Source organism: Cucumis sativus, chromosome 1 (assembly GCF_000004075.3).
Source record: "Cucumis sativus cultivar 9930 chromosome 1, Cucumber_9930_V3, whole genome shotgun sequence".
Classification (NCBI taxonomy): Eukaryota; Viridiplantae; Streptophyta; class Magnoliopsida; order Cucurbitales; family Cucurbitaceae; genus Cucumis; species Cucumis sativus.
Genome location: NC_026655.2, coordinates 1792738 through 1807378, shown reverse-complemented (window position 1 = coordinate 1807378; position 14641 = coordinate 1792738). Strand labels below are relative to the sequence as shown.

At 34.8% G+C, this 14641-nt stretch overlaps 2 protein-coding genes across 2 annotated transcripts; both read right to left on the bottom strand.

Annotated features, from left to right (window-relative positions):
- Window positions 1–247: 247 nt before the first annotated feature.
- Window positions 248–7167, bottom strand: LOC101207819 (histone deacetylase 5). The gene is made up of 14 exons (XM_004138147.3): window positions 6722–7167; window positions 5958–6159; window positions 5642–5788; window positions 5333–5445; window positions 4366–4577; window positions 3717–3781; window positions 2689–2859; window positions 2429–2512; window positions 2071–2191; window positions 1821–1942; window positions 1380–1573; window positions 888–1023; window positions 708–772; window positions 248–617 (listed from the first exon to the last, which is right to left on the bottom strand). The coding sequence occupies exons 1-14, from the start codon at window positions 6904–6906 to the stop codon at window positions 455–457; spliced, it is 1980 nt and encodes a 659-aa protein (XP_004138195.1). The 5' UTR covers window positions 6907–7167; the 3' UTR covers window positions 248–454.
- A 3332-nt stretch (window positions 7168–10499) lies between these two features.
- Window positions 10500–13604, bottom strand: LOC101207403 (PLASMODESMATA CALLOSE-BINDING PROTEIN 3). Its single transcript, XM_004138145.3, has 4 exons — window positions 13352–13604; window positions 12683–12922; window positions 12333–12366; window positions 10500–11141 (listed from the first exon to the last, which is right to left on the bottom strand). The coding sequence occupies exons 1-4, from the start codon at window positions 13413–13415 to the stop codon at window positions 10862–10864; spliced, it is 618 nt and encodes a 205-aa protein (XP_004138193.1). The 5' UTR covers window positions 13416–13604; the 3' UTR covers window positions 10500–10861.
- Window positions 13605–14641: the final 1037 nt, after the last annotated feature.

The following is a 14641-nucleotide window of genomic DNA, read 5'->3' as shown; positions in this document are numbered from 1 at the left end:
GCTTTTTAGGAGGGGAAGTTTTCTTGGTATGCTTTTTCTTGCAAGGATGAGGAAGGAGAGAGTTTTCTTTGGAGGAGGATGAGTATTTTTTTGAGGACGTGAAGACAAGACGCCCAAGGGTTGATCAACTTTTAGAGGGGTGGGTGCGTCGAGATTTTGTTTCTCAGCTTCAGGTTTTGTGATAGGTCCCCCTTTTCATCAGCTTAGATGCAAGAACATGTCACAGCGACAATTCAACTAAAGGGACTCCTCATAACTCGAGAATACAGTTATATAACCAACAAAACATTATAACTAACAAAACATATCTTGTACAAGGTTTGGATTTTGTTTGAACAAGTTCGTTCTGAAGGTTCCTCCTAAAGACAGATGCATATATCATAATACATCTTTAAGTCTCAACCTAATTCCATAAATGCAAAACAAGGTAGTTTTGCAAATAAGGGGATTGCGCTTACAGTGGCTTAGTTGAAGCATTCCGAATATATTCCAGTGCTTCCTCCTTTGAAAGTGGCCCTCCTGCAAGGCCTAGAACAAGGGTATTAACGTACTCTTTTGCTGGCGAACAGATTGGAATTTTTCCATCTTTAAAGTCTTCCATATCCGAATGTGAACATCTGAAATTAAATAGAACTGCATATTACTACTGGAGGGCTATTAAGCTACATGAGTTAAGTGCAGAGTGAAAGAAAGAGATTGAGGCGTACGTCATAGTTAGTATTGGAATATCGCGTTCTTTCCCCAAATATACGAGGTTGTGGTACCAGCCTTTCTGCAAGATAGTTCAAGCACTGTTTAACAAATGATCTGGAAAAATATAAGTAGTTTTATACCTTTCAAATGTAGGACTTGGCTTTTATAGGAGAGGGGTCAGATAGTTTACATACCCCAGTTGGAACCTCAACAGAGTTGGAAGGGCTGCTTGTGACTTTGTTCAAATTAGCTATATCCAATAAAGGGTTATCAGAAAGGGAACTACTAGCATTATTTTCTTGATACAAAAGGTCGTTAAATTGCTCGAGCCTGTAAGAGAAGATCGAAAGCAAGAATTAAGAGATTAGTTTAAGATTTTGTGTTAGAAACCATGATAACGAGTGGAGAATCCTACAATAAAAAGTCTTAGAAGAAGCGTAGGATTTGTTTGGGCCAAGGAGTTGGCAGTTGGGAAGCGTGGAGCTGTGAAGTCTACTCTTTATTTGTTCCAAGGAGTTTGTGAGTCCCCATAGTAAAAAACCATCGATTTTATATCTTGTTAACTCCTTACGCTGTGGGCACTAGAGTTCACTCTCCAGACTTCGCAACTCAACTTTTAACACTAAATAACCCTTAAGACTTTTCAGACGAAAAGAAGAGGCTAAGGAAAGAAAATAGTAACTCACGTAATTCTATACAAGCACAAGTAAGATTTCTCCTCGCTGTTGCTTTCGGGATTAAGAAAAGCAACTCCCCCTTGGCCCCATGTACTGGTATGCTCATGACCGAAAAATAGACGATGAGGAAACGATTTCCACATAATCTCCTTTGGTGGAGTAGTATCCATTGAACCTGTACATGATCTCTTCATACCCTCAACCTAAAAGTTGCTCTTCAATGTTAGACGAGAAGTGAATAAAGTAAAATGAAATTCAACATTGCGTTAAGTCAATGCACTACAAAACAAGGCATAATACAAACGGGTCTCTTAAGTAAGAGATTTTTTTTAGATAATCTAAGTAAGAGCTTGAAAACGATTATTGGCATGATTTTACGATGATCATAAATTATAGTTAATCCAAGATTATTAAAAGGAAATACTACAGACATAGAGGAAGAAGTAGAACCTGTCCTCCTCTGATATAACAAAGTAATCTTGGGCACCACAAATTTGATCCAAATGCAGCATACCAGATATCAGTTTTTGATAGCTCTGATCTCCAAGGCTGAGTAACATTAACTGCTTGGCCTGTGTTGTGGTTTAAAGTTTAAACCACCATAAGAACAAAAGAATCTTTCTTTGCACACGAATAAGTTAATAACAACTAAAAGATAACAAGCATAGGGATTTGAAAAGATAATCTCAGTGCTCTTTACCCTGACTGTCTTCCTTAACTTCCAATTGTGAGAATGTGATACCCTGAAGAACTTCCTCGAGGCTTTTTAATCTACCATTGGAAGCTTCATCATCTGAATCAGAGCTTGAAAGCAATACCTCCTGGAAAAATGGAAGAACAAGTTGGGCAGGATTATCATTGCCAAACAGTTGAAAAGATATAGAGAGAGTAACCTTTTCTTTTAAACGGAGACAAACTTCTTTATTAATAAAAACTCAAACTACTGAAAATAACTGAAAGAGCATTTGACATTCTACTCATGATCTAAATAACACAAATCTAATCATATTCAATAGATATCCACATAATTGTATACAAGTTGGGAAATGAAGGATTACCGGGAGTGGCACCTTTTTACTGATCAAATTGTCTGGTATTTCATCTGAAAGAATTGGCCAAAAAGGACTCAATTCTTGGCGAACCTGGCAAGAAGTACAAGGTTTTTATAGACAGGATTTTTATTGCTAAAAATACTTGTGAAACAGAAACATTGAAGAATAACCAAAGCACGAAAAAATGAGTTGACGGGCAGAAGTAGCTCCAACCAATCCAAGGTAAAATAATAATGGAACGGTGAAAAGAATAAGTGAGAGCTTACTGCTTGGATCACTTGCCATGTTGACTCAAATGGATAAGTCTCTTGAGGCTTATTCACAGTTCTTCCATCAAGCAGCAATTCCGCACAGGCAAGCATCGAACTTGCTATAGAGTCGAGATTATATCCTCCTTCCAGGGCCAATACAATCTTTCCTTGTGCAAGATTCATCAACTGGAGAAAATAGAAATGTGGGTAACAGTGCTACCACCAATATTTATTTTTATAGAAAACATCAAAGCTAATTCTAAAGTTTTGGTACTAATTGTATAGTAAGGAACATGCAAGTGTTAACTCAAATTTTGGAGTTATTGCAAGAAGATGATCATCAAAGATAACAGGCAAGACTATGAAGTATGAACCAAAAGATACATCAAAAGCGAGAGAGAAATGCAACAATACACTAACCTTTTTTTGGGTTAATTTACAGATGTTCAACTTCAACCCAAATATACATAATTTAAAAGACAATACAGAAAAGCAGATGGTTGCTAAGCTTTATTGCAAGAATTATTATAAGGAAAATTAAATAAAGAAAACAAATCATATCGAAAACCACATGTGGGTATGATGACCACAACACAGAACCCCTTGAAAATGATTTTTTCCCTAGAGCTCAAAATGCACGGAGCTCAAATTGTATGTTTGAACCAACATCAACTTCAAGCTCTTATCCAAATCAATTCCTTAAGATCTGGAAGAATTGCCATTGAACCCTTAGGATCATCATTATGATTATTCATTGTTTAGCAGATTCAACTGCCTGAGAAGAAACACTTCAGATTTTTCTTAAAATAAGAATTAAAAAACCAATGCTTACATATAAGTCCTAGCCAGATATAGTGGATGCAGGATACAGAATTACTGCTAAATAAACACACACGAGAAAGTATTGAACAAATACATATTCTCAGCATTTAGGAACTTGTAAATTTAAGGCTCGAAAATATGAGACAGAAATAAACTATAATCAACAGACAAGCTGCCCTTATGATTTAAAACAAATCCAAAATAGAAAAAACAACACTTGCCTTTTTCAACATAATCGAGTATCCATATGGTGTGACACAGCAACCACCTAGAGGATCCCCAACAGCTGTTCCGAGCACGAAAAAACTTTTTACACATTCCAATGTTTTTCAATCAAATATATTTGAATATTAGTCTATCACTGCCATATTGAAAGGGAGAATATTGGATAGAAAAATATTTTGACATTTTCAAGGCCAAAAAGGACTCAATTCTTGATGTCTCCAAAGTCAAGGTTTTGAGAGGGCACAGATTTTTTTTAAAAGAGGGAGAAAAATGGCTAAGAGTGCCACTATTGGAGAATAAGACCAAATTAACATGCACTTCTTTTTTACGGAAAAGATTAAAGATCCAGGGAAACAGATTAAGAAAAGGATCAATACTAATCTAACAGTCTTCCAGATATGGGTGCAAGTTCCATTCCCCTAGAGAACCCTACAGAGTTGCGGAAACAAGGAATGCAATGAGAGCCATCATTAGCGAATAAGACCAAAATAACTTGCTTCCTTTTTAAGGGAGAGATTAAAGAGTCAGGGGAACAATTTACAAAAACTACAATCTGTCTTTAAACCAGCCACCCATTGAACAACCATGTAACATAAATGGAGGGAAGAAGAAGGAATTTAATATATCAAGTCAGTGGCATCAGACCTGCATCAAATCCAGCAGAGACCATGATCATATCAGGGTTGTATTCCTCAGCAACAGGAAGCAAGATATGGTCCCAAACTGCTAGGTAGTCAGCATCCCCACATCGTCCATTCTCCCATGGGACATTTATATTATAACCTGCTCCAGGTCCTTCTCCAACCTTGGTATAAAAACCATCATGTGTGGCTGGATAGAAACTTCCATATTCATGCCTGTGTTTATAAAATAAGTTGACACATTACTGGCAAAAGTTGTAATAACTCTGATAGCATATCAAACAAGTTTAAAAGCAACGCTTCACCACCCAATGGTCAATATTCCATGTAACAATAGAGAAAAAAAAGTTTTGACATGTACAAGAAAGAGATATTAAAATCTGGCCATTAAAAGAAAGCAAAGTAAGAGATTTTGGATGTTGGAGGCGTCAAGGTTGTTATTTACTCAACACAACCCCAACTTATCTATTTATCAACCACTGGCATACAAAATAGAGAAATTGTGATCCCTAAGGTCAACCACTTCAGAAAAAAAAGAAAGTTCCGTGGAACAACGCTCTCAAAGCTCTTCATTAAAAACTTCAGTTAAAATGTTATAGAACTTCCGGGATATTGTGATGATCATCTCCTCTGGAAGATGGTGAATGTGCCAAGCTTCAAATTGTAACTTCCTTTGTATTTACCTCCTTTTAGTTATTAATGCCATGGGGTTTCTTTTACATAAGTTCCTAGGCTTTTCTGTGAGGGTACTTTATCCTCTTACTTATATTCTTTCACAGTTAATAAAGATTCAAATACGAGACTACAAAGTAACTCTGGCCTCTACAGTGCACGTTTTGTCTTGCTGACTAACTAGTTACTAGAGTTTCTGGTTTCTTACCCCCTCCCCCCCAAACCCAAAAATAGAGAAAGAGAGAACTGAGTAAAAGAGAATAAAATTTAAGAAAACACCAACATTCTTATGCACCTACCGGTGAACAGAGAAGAACAAAACACGGGGATCCTCCCAGAACATCTTTTGTGTTGCATTGCCATGATGAACATCCCAATCCACAATTAAAATTTTCTTAATACCCAAATCTGGCTGTATCATGAAAGATAGTGACCAAATGAAGTCGGAACTGATGGGAAAAAAATTAAGGTAATTGAACTAAATTAAAACCGAACTTGAAAACATTTTCTGGGAGGAACTTCAGAATAACAAAGTAAAGTACGGGATCATATGATTACGAGATTATCTATAAATATTTGCTTAAAACATAATTTGAAAAGGGTCCTACTCTTTCATTCAAAATAAAGCTTGCTGCCACAGCTATATTGTTGAACAAACAAAACCCCATAGCTTCATCATGTTCAGCATGATGACCGGGCGGCCTCACAATCGCAATGCCAGAATCTAAGTCTCCTTTTGCTACTTTTTCAGCAACCTTAACAAGATGAAGTGGTTAGAATATATATTTAAGAGAAAGAACTTAAAGCGACTTTTCTCTATTATATCAAATCTACATATTTCAGTCACTTAGCAAACAAAAAGGACCACATAAATGCGCTGCCAAAAATTCAACTATCAACTAGGAAAAATTGCGTGTATATTACATCTATGACAGAGCCAGCAGCCAGATAAGAAGCTTCGGATGACCCTTCATTGAAGTATATGGAGTTAAGTTTTGAGGCAATCTTATCTCTTCGTGAATCAAACTCTTTGGAGCTTATTTCCTTAATCAACTTAACATGATTTTTGGAGTGAACTGCCAAAATATGTTTATCTTCTGCTTCTTTCCCTTTCAAGACCACACACCTGAAAAAGGGAATAGCTAGCTCCACTACTTATTCAAGAAACTGAAACCAAATCGAATTATCTCAAACAACAAATTCAGAAAATCTCCAAGAAAATTTTGACAGAAAAAATCTGCTAGTAAAACGGACAGATAAATACTAGAAATAGTCAACATAACAGATAAAGACTACGAAGCATGAAGGAACTCTTGGATTCCATGAAAGTTTCAATTATCACGTAAAGCTAGTCTAAAAAATAAATAAATAAGCAACTCCTTTACTATACATGGATTCGAGGAATTAAGAAAAATATTATTTTCAGACAATCAAGGAACAGGATTGTGCTAAGGTTGACCCGGTAGCAATACAATAGTCCGTTTCAGTGAACTATCACAGAAAACTATAATTTGCCCACGAGAAGATAAGTATGATATGGTCCAGAGCTCCATTTCAGTTGAGTATATCCCAATTCTTCACTTTTTCTTTTCCCATTACCTTCGTAACACCGCCAACAGCATACAAAAACTACACAACAGAAAAGAAAAGAAAAAAAAACGCTAATGAAAAAGCAAAAACGATCATACCTCTGAAGAATGCCAGCGGAGTGTAACTTATTCCAAATGGCCCTAATTCGATAAGGATTCTCAGGATGGTAGTCTCCGTCGGGTGTGTGATGTTTACACATCCTATCGTCGTATAAAACTCCTAACCTCCGTGAATCGCCATTGATTCCGTTGAATTTCGTAGTTCCGGAGCCGTCAACGTCCATTTCTCCAAAAACAATCTAACCCGCGAAGTCAATGAGGTGATGAAAACTTTCAGAAACTGAATTTGGCAGTAAGGTAGTTGCCTCGTCGGAGTGCCGTGGGTCAGTTGAAGATCGACGGGACGGATCGTTCTCAGTGGCCAGTCAGCGCTGTTTCTGTAGTCTTACGAGGGACGGCTGTGATTGCAAGTCGGAATTAACTAAAAAGCAAAGAAAAAATGAGTGTGAAAAAAGAGAGATTTCGAATGTAATGACAAAGTGAACATTAAGACTATGATCAATATTGGATATATTGTATTGAAAATGAGAGAGAGAGATTTTCAAAAGGTAAATATAAAGTGAAAATTAGCCTCATGCTTCTCACTTCTCACATTTAGAATCTAAAATTTTGATTTGATAACATATGATTGATATTTCATTCCATTTTCTACTCGATCGAATATATCTAGGGAGCTGTTGTGATTTGAATCAAGTTAAAAAAATTTAGTTGTTTTAAGTCTTTTCTTAATTATATTCTATCATGTTATTATGATATTTTAGTTCACATTTGATATTGATTTATTCATGTTTCTCTCCTAAACTCCTCGATACATTACAATTACATTTAAGAAAAAATAGATATTTTGAATATAAATGCAAAAATGAGCATTTAGACTATGATCAGTATTAAGTATTGTTGTTTTTAAATTGTCTATTTCATTGATCTTTTACTCGAGATACCATTCTAATTATGGCAAATAACAATACACTTAAAGAAAATAATATTATAAGAATAATATCTCAAAAAATACTATAATTACGTTAATAAGCATATTGTTTCTTTAAAAAAAAAGGACATTTTGAATGTAAATGCAAAAATGAATATTTTGACTATAGTGTAAAGTAGTATTCGATTAAACAAGAGCATAACTCGACCAGAATTAAGTTTATATAATCAATCTTACGTTCACCCTTGTTGAGATAATAATTAGCAATAACAAAAATTTGGGCTAAAATCCTTGTGTTCAAGTTCTAAACCCATAAGAGCTTTCACTATGACTTGAAAAAACAGTTTGAAACAAGCATTTGATGTTCCAATAAGACTTTTAGCTTAAAGTCTATGTTATTGTCAATTAATTCCTTGTTACATTGTCAAAAAAGGGGAAAAAATGTTATACAGTGACTCTGGATAAGAGAGAGCGAGTGACTTTCCAAAATTTGTAAACTATTCGACCAAGAAATTAACGACTTGAGCCAAATAGCTACACCTCGAGGCTTGATTACGTATGGAAAGGACATTTGGACCAATGCCCTAAAATGACCAGCTTGACTTCATTTAAGGCTAATTCTCTTTATTTGTTGAACGAGACATGCTTCAACTCATTTGACTCGAGAATTAACCTAAAAAGACTCAAAGCCCTTAACTGGACATCCTAAGTCAAAAATCTTATAATAAATGTTGTTAGATATTATATTAAATTTATCTTCACTCATAAGATTAAATTGATGGATGAAGGCGGTTTTGATATAATATCTAGCAAATATACATCATTATGACTTCAAAAGAAGTAATTTCATTAAGATCTCTAAAACTCTTTACTACAACCTAAATCATCTAGTTCACTAGGGCGTCAGAGGTGTTGTGCACCGATGTACAAAATCTCCCTGTTTTGTAGAAAACATCTTTGATTAATTAAATAATTCAATTACGTTTTTCTTTTTATTACAGAATTCAAAACAGACATAACGCTTAATTACAATTACAAAATAAGATAAACAACAACAAACGTAATGAAATGAGGCTCACTTTAGTTTTCAGATTACTATTGATTTATTACAAGTAGGCAAACATGACCTAAATTTTAAATTCCAATATTTTCACTAGAAAGACTGTACTCGAGTTGAATTTTACAGATGACCAATTCCAAAGTTCTTCTAAGTAGGAGGCTCACAAAGAGAGAGCATCTATCTCTACTCATGATAAAAGTGCAAAGGTCAAACAATGAAAGTGAAAAAGCAAAATGTCAATGAGATAAAAGCCAAATGGACAAAAGGCAAAGGCAAAAGTGAAAAAGGATAAAAATCAATAAAGCAACAATGGAAAAGAGAATTCACTTAAAAAAACGCATGTCAACTACAAAAGAACAAAATTTAAGATCACGAAATTTATGTTAATTTATGTTAAGAGGTTGAAAATTCAACATTGAAAAAACAAAAAATGACTCAGTCTATTGATTTTGAGATAAAACATTATATTATCTAGTTTAAGAAAATATTCGATATTTTTTCATAAGGAAGGAATCGGTAAAAAGCAGATGTTCACGAGATACTACGAAGGCCGACCCTAAGTACAAAAAGAAAAAAAAAGGTCAAATATCTTTTACCATCCCCAAATTAACTTCCTCGTGGTTGCACCAAGTGACCAACACAACAACCACATTAGTGGATCTAAAGCTCATGATATGGACATTGGACTCTCGCACCACTCTCCTCATTCGGCCCAAACTCAACTAGCCAAGTTGTGGCAACCACATTAATGGATCTAGAAATGAGTTGCAAATATTACATGATTGAAATATTACACATTTATTCTAAAAATTAAGTGCCCTCACTTGACCTCAAATTGGATGGTAATTGATAGAGAACTTGGAAGGTCATTTCTACGTATAAATATTAGAAAAAAATTATTCCAACAAAAAAAAATTATCGTCTGATAGTCCTGTGATTATGATCTGATAGTCGTCTGATATCACTAATTTTTTCATATTCGTAATATGCAAAAAAAATTGATATTATATGTTAGTTTTTTTAAAAATGTTTTTGTCAATTTTCCAAAAAAAAAAAAGAACTTATGCATCTAATCTTTGAAAATAGTTTTATCAATTTAAACTCATAAAATTTTTATTTTATGAGTGTATCCATTTACAGGCTCCTTCAAATTTAGATCTACCAATATTGTGTGAAACATAACATCTAAATCAATTAACTACTAAATTTTTACAAGTCAATCAATTTAGACCCTACACTATACGTTGAAAATCATCTAAAAAATTTCTACACATGCAATTATAGAAAATGTATGGACAATTCTCAAATGAAATAGCAATGAGTTTGCACGAATTTTTCCTCGGGTGTAAATGATACATTTACAAAAATTTAGGGTTAAAGATGATGAAATTATTGATCTAAAATTTAAATTAATACAACCACGACGTTTAAAAAAAAAATCTGTCTTCATTGAAACAAAATCAAATCCAATATACCTAGCAGCATGGATATATTGTCATTATAAAGAAGAGCATTTGTTAAATAAAATAGACATAAACAAATACTATATTGTATATTAACAAAACATGGTTGTTTCCTACTAAAACAAGAAAAATCACCATTCCAAATATAACCTATGAGGCTATGCCCACTTTAGTCTTAAATGACATATTTTCATGTTTTTTAAGTCAAATGTTAAACCTTCCTAACTTGTTATATACTATAAAAATTTATAACATTAAAATTACCTATCATTCATCAATTATTAAATATCTGACCCTTCATTCATATAATTCCATACTAAATCATTCACTTTTGAAAAGGGAAAAAAAAAAAAAGAAAAAAAAAACTTTAATGAACATGGCCACCATTTTAGATCTGATAAAGTTAGCATATACAGAGAGAGAATAGAAGAAAAAGACTATTCTATGGGTCCCACCACTAGAGCAACAAAAATCCATAATAAGAGAAAAAAAAAGAATGAGCCCAATTTTTCTTCTCTTCTTTCTTTTGGGTACCAAGTGGGAAAAGAGTAAAGAGAGTGAAGGAAGAAAACAAACAAACAAAACAAAGCTGTCTAAGAGTAAGAAAAAAAAGCAGTACACTAAGAACAGGAACATCACATGCTACCATCCTGCATTTTGGAATCCAATCTGACCCTTCACTTCACCAACCATAACCACAACTGTTTCAAAAATAAAAGAAAATTCCATCAAACCATATGCCCACATAACAAGAGAGTGAATAAGAAACCAACTACATTGGCAATTAGAGTGAGTTGGAGTCTTGATCCGCTGTTGTAGTCTGTGTTCATCCCGCCAACCCCTGATGGTTCTAGACCATTGTTGTTGCCACTACCAAATCCGTTACCGCCGAGGACGCCGGTGGGTGTTGTAGAACCAAATGGGGTGTTGGTTGTGGGAGTTAATCCATTGCCCGGGTTGGTGGTGGTTGGAGTCCCAGTTACTGGAATAGTGCCACTGTTTACAGGGCTGCAACAACAGGTTACCAAAATCAAATTGAATCCCAACTTAGATAAGATGGGACTTTAGAAGTAAAAAGGTTTGGATTCAGTAATAAAGTAATGGTTCGTTTTGGATAAGGCAGTTTTTCTTTTCCTTTTTTTTTTTTTTTTTTCATCTATATGAAGATAAAAGAAAAGTTGTCATTGTGATAAGGCTCATCTTTGATCCTTTCTACATGGAAACTTAACCTCAGAAATTAACCAGTTTTTGACAAGAACATTTCAAATTAGCTCCAAGAGAAAAGACAAACAGTTCTGCCCCAACAAAATAAAGTGCTTCAGCAAACCTTCCTTCCCCTTCACATGTGAAACCCTTTCTCCAAAAATCATGGTCTGGCTGCCTAGAATTGGCTTTCGAGGCATTAAAATGCGGCTCGAATCTCAATGATTTACTATCTCGAGGAGTAACATAAATCTGATCAATACTATGGAAAACTCCACTTTCCACCTCGCAAAATCTTATAAAAAAATATATTTACCCGTATGGAGCGTTTATAACTTTACATTTGAGGTTAAAGACAACAATGGGGGAAACAATAATAACCTCTTGAGTGAATGTGAAAAGTTGAAAAACACAGTCCAAGAGAAGAAACCAGAAAAAAAAAATGATCATGAAATCACAAATAATCAATTGACAAAAAGAGTATCTATGATTACAGAAAATTGGGATGGTGACGAATCTAATGGCAAAAGTCTCTTTTCCAACAGGAACTATGGTTATGAAAAGCTAATTACTTTCATTTTGTCAAGTTTTTAATTAAAAATATGCTCTAATCCTGTTCAAGAAAAAAGGCTTTCCATTTGATCAAATGAAAATAAAAGATAAAGTAAAAACCCTTTTAATATTATGCTAACGAACAAGATTATAAAGTGGATAAAAAGTCCAGGTGAAGCTCATATTAAACATAAAAGGAGAAAAAAAAGGTAATGGAGTTCACTAAATGAGAAAACATAAACGAGATTGTGAGTCTCACTAAGTCTAGAGAGAATGTCATTGTCCTCCAGATTCAGAAGTCATTCTTGGATTCGGAAGAAAGAAGAGAAGACCTCATTCTATTAAAGCAATTTCCAGAAATAGAAATGGAAACAAATTATTACTATTCCTAACTTTCGTTTATCAGTTCAAATAAACATGGTGAAAGTAGGTGTCGAAGTATACCTGGCGCTAGAAGGATAAGCACAACCTGAAATGCCTGAGAAAACACCAAGATATTAAAAAAAAGAAATCAGATTCTTATTTCTCAACATGATAAGAAATATGAAAACAAAACACCGTTTAACTTAGTAGCTGAAATAGATGACCAAGGAACTTTGAAATGAGTAGCTCAGACAGATTGCCATAGAGTTTAAAACTAATGACCTATGACTAGAATCCAATTTAGTTCCAAGGTGGGTTTTATCCATTTTTCCTCTTCTCGAAGTTAATCAGATCTTAACTGACTGAATCTACTCTCCTTTAGAATGAACTAGAGAAAAAACATTAGGAGATAGCAGACAGCAAAATCTTACTCGGGTCAGAAGTGGTGACCGCTGCCGTGCCAGAAAAATCACAGGAACCTGGAGCTTGACCCTTCCTCTGAAAGTAGCTATTAGTAGCAAAGGAACAATGAGCCTTAACAGTGTTGGGAAGGTAACAGCCCCCATTTTGATGAATAGGGACACAGTCAGCCCCAGCTCCACAAGCAAAGTCCAGTGTCTTTTGGAGAACTGTATCAGGCAATCCATCCCTACAAACACACCACGTTGCACCTACAAGTTCCAGAAACCACCATTTCAAGAGACAGTCAAAAGAAACCAAAGACTGTGTAAGAAACGAAAGAAAATAAACCAAACACAACAAGATCTAGCCATCTATAACAAACTTCAAAAGTAAAGAAAACTCCCAGAATGTTTAAACCCCTTATCCATCCAAAAACAACCACAAATTTCAAACTGAAAAAGGAAGCTATCTCTTTTAAACCAAAGAACATATAACTAGAAGATCTATTGACACATTTCAGCAAAGAGGTTCAAGCACACATTCAGCGCATTTTCATAGCCTTTAAAGATTACTCACAGGAAAAATGCTTGAATCAGCCAAAAGATTAGTGAGAAGTAAAAAATACAAGCATTATGACTTTAGTGTACACTACAAAGGTAGATAACAAAATACATTAAAACAAAATGCAGGGAGCTTACTTGAATGGCCAGTCATGGCTAGAATAAGAAGCCCAATAGCTAAAGCAGGCATAACCCAGGACATGATTACAAAGCACAGATCAGATAGTGGCCAGAAGAAAGCTCCCTCACTACCACACACAGAAATAGAGAAGGGTAGAGAAAAAAGGGAGGAGAGAAAGTGAGTTCAAGAGTGAAAATGTAAAAAAACCCTGAAGTGGAAGGGTATGTTCAATACAAAATAAAGGCAGTGGCTTTTCAGAGGGTAATGTAAACGATGGCATCAATGAGAGAGTGTCCCCACTTTTGTGTTTTCTAGCCACTGTTCTTTCTGCTCCTTGTTTACTAATAGGCGCGTGAACACACCATTCAATAACTTCAATTTCTCAACTCAGATAAACTCGGAACATGTTCAATCACATAGGGTTGTTGTTCAAAGCTTACAGTAGCTATAAAAGGGAATAATAAAGGAATCGCCAAACCATTCATGAAGAATTTGAAACTAAAGTTCTTTAATACAATTAAAACTGAATTTCATTCACCTAATTTCTTTTTCCCCCTTTTCAATGAAAGGACAGGACGGTTAAATGTCCTACTTCAATTACACAAACACAGATGAATACAAAAGTAAAAGAACAAGAATATAAAGCAATCAATACCCTTAATTATAGCGCTAAAAATGATTATTTTAATGAAACAAAATCACAATTTATTATAAATATAATCCAGAGCTAAAATCTTCGTGATAGAATATCTCGAACAACACATCTTAATTCTAACATTTTCTTGAGAAATGGGAAGATTTCTCTTGCTTCTTCTCAACGGCTTAAACATTGGAAGTGAAATAAAAACTATTGCGCTTAGAAAATCACCAAGAGGGATCTCCGTGGGGAACTTAGCATAGGCGAGATTATTAAATGTCAGTGTTGCCGCAAGACTCGGAAGGTGGAAGACGCCGGCGATGAGTTGCCGCCAACCGGAGAGACTTTAATATGGCGCTTTGATGGGGGTTCGGTTGGATTCGCGCTCAAATTTACTGAGTCCACCTGATGGTTAGACCTCAAAATTATAAATATGTGAAATCATCCCTTACTTTTTTAAATATGTGGAATAACTCATAGTTGACGTGTAATTACCAAAATGCACTCGCACGTGTGAAAAGGCGACCATTTTGCTCCCTTCCATCTCACACGTTTGGTATCGCACACGATCTTTGTTGGTGCCATTCTCATTCATCTGTTCAGTTTTGTTGGTGTCGCTCTTGTCCATCTCGATTGATGTCACTGAAAAATATCGAATAATTAAAAACCT